The 7,407-nt window shown below is 43.8% G+C and overlaps 1 protein-coding gene across 1 annotated transcript; it reads right to left on the bottom strand.

The window, feature by feature from the left end:
* Positions 1 to 250: 250 nt before the first annotated feature.
* On the bottom strand, positions 251 to 5,304 carry otx2a (orthodenticle homeobox 2a). Its single transcript, XM_042103699.1, has 4 exons — positions 4,999 to 5,304; positions 3,180 to 3,360; positions 2,727 to 2,878; positions 251 to 2,066 (listed from the first exon to the last, which is right to left on the bottom strand). The coding sequence occupies exons 2-4, from the start codon at positions 3,268 to 3,270 to the stop codon at positions 1,167 to 1,169; spliced, it is 1,143 nt and encodes a 380-aa protein (XP_041959633.1). The 5' UTR covers positions 3,271 to 3,360; positions 4,999 to 5,304; the 3' UTR covers positions 251 to 1,166.
* Between the last annotated feature and the right edge of the window lie 2,103 nt (positions 5,305 to 7,407).

Genomic DNA, 7,407 nt, shown 5'->3' with positions numbered 1-7,407 from the left:
GAAAAACACAATTGTCTACTCCCCGTGCCCTACTCAAATGTAACCTATGACATTTTAAGCGAAAATAAGGGGACAAGCATTATAGTATTACTTTGCAGCCATTTGTTTGTATTTGAGACAATATATGATAAACTAAAAAGCTAAAAAATCGATTGAGTCATAGGCCTATCTCTTTATCACTTTCATTCAAATATTAGGCATAACCTACATCAATATTTGATCAAAAAATAAGCACGCAGCCCATTTTAAAACAACTTTCACCATATTTTATTAAAAAACAAAAAAAACAAAACAAATATGAATGCCAAGGCGTCCGCCTCAAACACTTAAACATTTTACAGGGTAGATCTCATTGCATCTCATATTCACATTATCCTCTCGCAGACAGAAGACGGAACCATTCACTTCATTGACAAGAACCTCAAGTGCTGCGATTTTTTTAACTTAGTCCCAGGAATGAAAACAGTTACCACATCGGGTTGGATGTTCGGAGTTTTTTTTAAGTGGAAGCTGACATAACTTAAATTTCATTACACAAGGCCTACATACGAACACCTGCAGCATCTTGAGTTATTGATTTAAGAGATTAAAAATGGCCATGGGCAAGAAAACTCCTCGTCTAATTGATGAGTCACATATACACGGAGGACGGAGAAACACATAATATTCGATTTTTTTCTTCGTTTCCTTTAAAAAGTGTTTGAATTTACTGATAGGTTACTGGTATATTCCGTGTTGGTTTTCATTCATTGGCCTCCGTTCGAAATAATCCATTGAAATGTTTTGCCTGTAGCCTGTATTTTAAGGATATTTCGGGGTCTTTGTGTCTTACAGGAACTGGCCGTTTGAAGAATGAATTGAACTTTTTTCACATTTTGTTATTTTAGTTTCCGATTTGAAAATAAAATAAAGAGGGAAAGAGAGCGGTGCGATCCGGATACGGGTTACTTCTTTCTACCATAATACTTTAGTGAATGAACACCATAAACAGTCTCCTTGTATTTCTTCTACTCCTTCGTCGTCGTCCTCTTCTTCCCTCTCCTCTCTCTCTCTCTCTCTCTCTCTCTCTCTCTCTCTCTCTCTCTCTCTCTCTCTCTCTCTCTCTCTGTCACTCATAACAAACGACGTTCTGTCCCGTCGACGTTCCGCAAGTCCTCCACATCTCCTCACAGCACCTGAAATCTCCACGCGGCTTGGTCCTTGTAGTCCAAGCAGTCCGCGGGCGCGCTGAAGTTCAGTTTCCATGAGGACGCGGCGGCCGCGGCAGCGGCGGCGGCAGCGGCCGTTGTCGTCTGCTCCTTATAGTCCAAACAGTCTGTGGAGCCGAATCCGAGGCCGCTGGCGCCATAGCCCTGATGGTGATGCGCGTGGTGCGCGTGATGCGCGTGGTGGGGGTGGCTGGTGCTCTGCCCTATGTGGTGGTGCGGATGGTGGCTGGACATGCCGGAGCTGGACATAGAGCCCAACTGGGGGTGCGTGCTGGCGTGGTGGGGGTGGTGAGCCGTGTGTGGGTGGTGGTGGGAGTGCATGGGGGCCAGGTATGAGCTGGGGTCCATGCCCCCAAAGTAGGACCCAGAGGCGGCAGCAGCGGCCGCCGCGGCAGAGTAGCCCTGGCTGTAGGCGGGGGTCTGGCTGTAGGACACCGGGTAGGCGGGGGTCCCCCCTCCGCTAGAGGAGCCCGAGCTGGACACAGGCCGCTGCATGCAGGACGCGCTGGTCGGTGGCGCGGCGTCCGGCACGGAGGGTGGCGCAGGGAGCGGCGAGATGGGCGCCGGGCTCCAGATGGCCGACACCGGGGTGGCACCTGAGGTCACTGAGGACACGCCGCCGCCACCGCCCAAACCCACGCCGCCCAGGCCAGACGGGTGAGAGCCAGAGGAGGAGGAGGAGGAGGAGGAGGAAGAGGAGCCGGTGCTGGAGACGGCCGGAGGGGTGAACTGACCGCTGCTCTCTGAGCCCGGGCTCTCCCTGGACGGTGAGGGCTTCTTCTTGGCCGGCCGGATCTTGGAGTTGGTTCCAGTCTGCTGCTGCTGGCGACACTTGGCCCTCCGGTTTTTGAACCACACCTGTACAATGGGGGAGGAAGAACTCACATTTAATGGTCTCCTATGGTGGACTCCTTTGGGTTGGGACACTTGTTTTGGAAAGTTTTGACAACACTGGTAGTTTCACATTACCACAGATTGGCCTACATTGAGCATTATAAGGTCAGGCAGTTGTAGACAAGTTTGTGGAGTAGGAAAGTGACAGTAGTAGCAGTGAGAAGTTGATCACTTTTTTGTAGAAAAAATAGATAGATAGAGATAGATAGATACTTTATTGATCCCCAAGGCACATATAAAGCACATATAGCAACTCTGGAATCATTATCAAGGAGGCACTTGAGTCACACATACAAGAAGAGATTAATGAAGGAACTAAATTACTCTTTCCCCCTTTGTCAGAATTTTTTTTTTCTGAAAATGATCATGGCAATTCATCTGGTATGTCTTCAAAAGTCCAATGTGTTAGGAGGTAGCTAAAACTCACTGGGAGAGCCTTAAAATCATTTTGACTTTTCTTGACACTTTGTAAGGGCCCTTACATCTGCATGTAAACAAACATCTTCATGCTAGTAAGTAAAGGGAATCTCTTAATTCTATTCATCTTTTGTTATTTTATTATATTATTTCATATAAGCTAAAACAAAATCGTGAAAGTGGTAACTCCAAATTAGTACCACGCACCTGTACTCGTGACTCCGGTAAATTAATTTTCAGCGCCACCTCCTCCCTCATGAAGATGTCTGGGTAACGCGTTTTGGAAAAGAGAGACTCCAAAATGTCCAGTTGCGTGCGCGTAAAAGTAGTTCTCTCCCGCCGCTGTTTCCGCGGATGGGCTGTTGAAACACAATGGATTAACCATTAATTGTTACCTCCAAGCGAAACGAAGGGTGAAACAGTTATGTTCTGAATATACCACTAAATCATGAACGTCATTTTGCATATAATGAGCGTCGTTAATTTGCCCAACAGGCAATTTATTTTCATTAAGGCATATGTAGAAATAAATGGCGTTGTGGTCTTGCAAACACTTGCTGTGTCGTGTTTAAAAAAGCAAAGTGGTATGTGGGCCTCTAGACAGAGTACGATGAAAGTGTTTGTAAGTCCTATAAGGTCAACCAAGTTCCGTGTGCTTACCCGGGTACACAGACGGATGCAGGAGATCCATGGAACCCCCGAGCCCCAGGCCATTCATGCCGTACGGGGCTTGCTTGAGGTATGACATCATGCTAGAGGCTGAACAGGGGTTCACCCGTGTTTTTCAAGGAAAGGTTCGGTTCCCCCTACGGCTGTATCGGGGAACGCACTCGGCGTATAGCTACAGGACAAAGAGAGACCAGAGAAATATCAGCCATGTGTTATTTCATTGCACCGAATAGATTTTCTAACTGTTTCACTGACAACAACTGCACAAGATCTGCACAAGAAACAAACAAACAAAAAAAGTTATATCATGGAATCTGTTTTACTGAACCTGCCTATTGCCTGGTCAGCCTGAGTCTGTATAGCACTTGGAAAGTCGTGAAATTTGGGTTCATTGCACACTGTTCATTGTGTATTGTGAAAATGAGCAATGGCAGTCAGCTGGAGACTTTTTGAGTCTCAACGAAATGGCGGCCAACAACTCAAGTGGAGAGTCACGCAAGAGCGCTCTTATTTATCCAACTCAAGTGTGCATATTTGTCACCGCCTGGACGTTAATATTTCAGATAAATAACACATCCCCTCTTCATAAAAGTCTTAAATGGAGTCAGAAAGGCTAAAGTGATCAAACCATCCACACCTTCCCACTCGCGTCTTGTTAGCCTAATAGATGGCGCAGTTAACTTAATGAAACGCCTTTTGATTAATAGTCTGAAGATCAAAGCTAACGACTCCTTGAACAGGGCGTGAACTTAGGCTACTATGATTACCGACTTGAGACAGAAACAACCGCAATTAATTATGCAAAGACAAACTGTGAATATTTCACTCCTCTGATGTCTCGTCCATGGTGATGTGTAGTCGTTTAATTGCACTTGTCACATTACGAGTATATTCGTCATTCTCATTTAATCTATCGTTGTTGTTGTTATTATTATTATGATTTTTATTATGATGATTATTATTATTATTATCTAAAGCAACCATTCAATAAAACAGAGATATTTATGTTGCAAGGACTTTTCACTCCGATGCGCTAAATCCCCTGCAACCCCGAGATATTGACTATAACAGAGAAAAAGACACAAAAGCGGACATTATTTTGTCGTTCATCATTACGACTGATAATTAACTCCGCCACAGCATGTAGCATTGTAACAATACGACAGAATTAGGAAAAAGAGAATCGGCAACAAACTCCGCGGGCCTTTTCTCAATTCAGCCCTTCCACTGATAAGACCGCTCATTAGTCTCCTGCCGCGCCGTGATAAACACTAGGATTTTAAACACTTCAAGCGCCCCACTGTATTTCCACCCCCGTAGGACAGTGCAGCCAGATGTAAATGACCGCAAACTCTGTGCAAATGACTTCTTTAGCCATTTAGATTGGACCCACGGGGACACCATTGACGAGAACAGGCTTTATCGGCGATATTAATAGATAAAAACTCATACCTCCTGTGCTATTTGTCAGAGCCTAGTCTAATCAGAAGGGACATGAGATTAAATAACAGCGTTTAAGGGCGACGAGAGAGGAATTTTGTTTGCTGGATTATTTGGGTAAAGTTGTCTGAATTCATGAGACTCCAGCTGCTTCGACTTAGCCTAATGCAGAATAGGCTACCAAAATAGTATTGATAAACTAACCTCAGATCATCGATTCGATGAAAAAATGCCAATTCCATGAAGAAAATGACATAATAAAATGGGCTATATATTCTAACCATTTTAATCAACACTGAAAAGATTGTATAAACACTGTAAGCTAATAAAGCAATGCATTATTGGTTTGAGATAAAATTGTCACATTTACCTTCAGTATTTTATTCCGGTTTTCTTTCCCCCTCGCTTTTTTCAGTCTCGAGGGACACAATCCAGGTTATTGACAATATCCACAATAGGCTGTTGAAGTCCGTGCGCACTCTTAAGACATAAACGCATGCAACGAAATTAAGAAACTATTTAATTCCCCCGGTCTTGGCTTCCAGAAATCACTCAACTCGGACGTCTTTTAACTCCAATTTAAAGGTGGCACTCAATCAAACGGCGTGTGCTGCGAGGAAGCAAACGAATTAAGTTCATTATCTTCGCATATCACTCTCTGTAAAGTTGATGGCTAATGTTGACGGATGGAGATTGATCATCCCAAGGCTGCCCTGCCCTTCTAAGAGCGAAGGATACCTGCGGGACCGCCCCCTCCATCCAATCCGAGCGCAAGTGCTTCCCTACAGGCGGCAGGAACAGCCAATCACAAAGCTGACAGCACTTGTAACCACTCCCAATCAGTTAAGGGGAGAAATAAACTTCCACCGCAAGTTGAGGCGCGCAGTTTGTGGATTGTAAAGTGAAATGTTTGTAAACATTTTCCATTGCACGCAATTCTGTACAATTTATTTATTTAACGTTTTGATAAATAGACACCTGACTCTTCAGGTTTTGCAGAATGGTCCCCTCTTAAAATGAATTTAAAATGAAAAATGAAAATGAATTTATTGTATACCATTTGGCAAAACATGGCCGAAAATGTTTTGTGACTAGTCACACACTAAGGCACAAAGTGAGGATGCCTGTTTACTAGAATAATAATTGAATTTAAAATTAGATCAGTTATCACAGTTGCCCATAATTGGATGCATTGAATGTTTACCCCTTTAATCTGAGGTCTGTAGCATAAATTAACCGTATTGCTTAATTTCATGAATATGGATGAAATCACTAATCCTCACTTAAATTTACATCTTACAACAGTCAACATTTATTTAGGGGGTGGAACTTTGACGCAAGGGGGATATAATGATCCTTTAAAGAAAGAAACATATTAGACTCGGAAAAAATACTAGTGACCGCAAGCAAACGGAGAATATAGGAAGGCTTGATATTTTCATTCCATGCACAAGTTGTGATAAGAGGCCTATATATATGTTGGCTAACGGCCATATAACCAACATATTCATCATTAAATAATTGTGTTGAGCAATTTTAGAAGGCCTGTGTTATTTTGTTGCTCCTGTTATTTATATAAAAAACAACGATGCTTTATTTTATTTCTTTATTTGTCTCTCCCGTTCCAATATGTCATTCAAGATGTCTGCATAAATAAACACGAAGAGAGCAACCGGGTGAACTACTATCAGTTGCGTAAGAGGCCCCTGTCAGGCCCATGTTTGTCTTTTTGCATAATATGAGTGAAGCAAAGAGAGAAAATGGGTGGATTTGGGACGTCAACCTCCCCTGTTCCAACCAAGAGGGAGTCGATGACATCGCATTATATGGCGCACACAATGAGCACAAAACGAGGATTTCTTAGACAATTTCACAAATTTGTTAGCAACTGTCTTGAGGGTTTCAAGGGGAACCGGTTAAAGACGCTGGAATCGATCGCACAACTATCAAGATATCCAGTGGCACCGAAGCATTGTTGAGGGACTATTTTGTCTAATCCTAAATTGCAGTAGAATTTCCTCAACGCTAAGCCTGTAAAGCCATGGGATCAGGGAAGCTAAAAGACTGTTGGAGGGTGGTGGCAGCCGTGTGTGTGTGTGTGTGTGTGTGTACGTGTACGTGTGTGTGTACGTGTGTGTGTGTGTGTGTGTGTGTGTGTGTGTGTGTGTTGGGGGGGGGGGGGGGGGGGGGGGGTGTAGGAGAGATTCTAAGATTGGTCTCTTTAACCCGCTGGATTGGCGGAGCTCTTGTAACTTGTCGGTGCTTATTAAAACGATGATGCATAAAATCCGCACTAAAACCCCCGGAGTTGTCAGAAGACGGTTTGAGCTCGCGGACAGGTTTATCTCTTCTCTCTCGACCTTAAACAAAATCTCTTTCTTCCCTTCTCTCTCGCTCTCTCTCCCTTTGCGATGGCCCGGTGCTTTATATAAATACCGTCTGATCAACACCTGCGAGGTGGATGGCAACAGACGTCTAAGTATCTCGCGGGTAATACACATGAGAGAGATGCATTCTGACACCAGTAGTTTCTCAGGTAGGCTAGGCTAGGCTACGGCGCCATAATGTGGAACTGATTTTGTTCGATGAAAGGAAGACCAACGTCAACCACCCTACTTTTTGGATAGCCTATCGTTACGCCGCAAGGAAGAAATGTTTCGCTACCGCTATTCTAGAAAGTTTGTTTTAAAACTACACAAAAAACGCTATGTTTCGGACGGAATAAAACTAGTGACAGGTAAGTCTTAAATGTAATGTGATGAAGCCTAATTTATTTCCG

The sequence above is a fragment of the Alosa sapidissima genome, chromosome 9 (genome assembly GCF_018492685.1).
Source record: "Alosa sapidissima isolate fAloSap1 chromosome 9, fAloSap1.pri, whole genome shotgun sequence".
In the NCBI taxonomy this organism is placed as follows: Eukaryota; Metazoa; Chordata; class Actinopteri; order Clupeiformes; family Clupeidae; genus Alosa; species Alosa sapidissima.
This window is presented reverse-complemented; position numbering and strand designations above follow the sequence as displayed.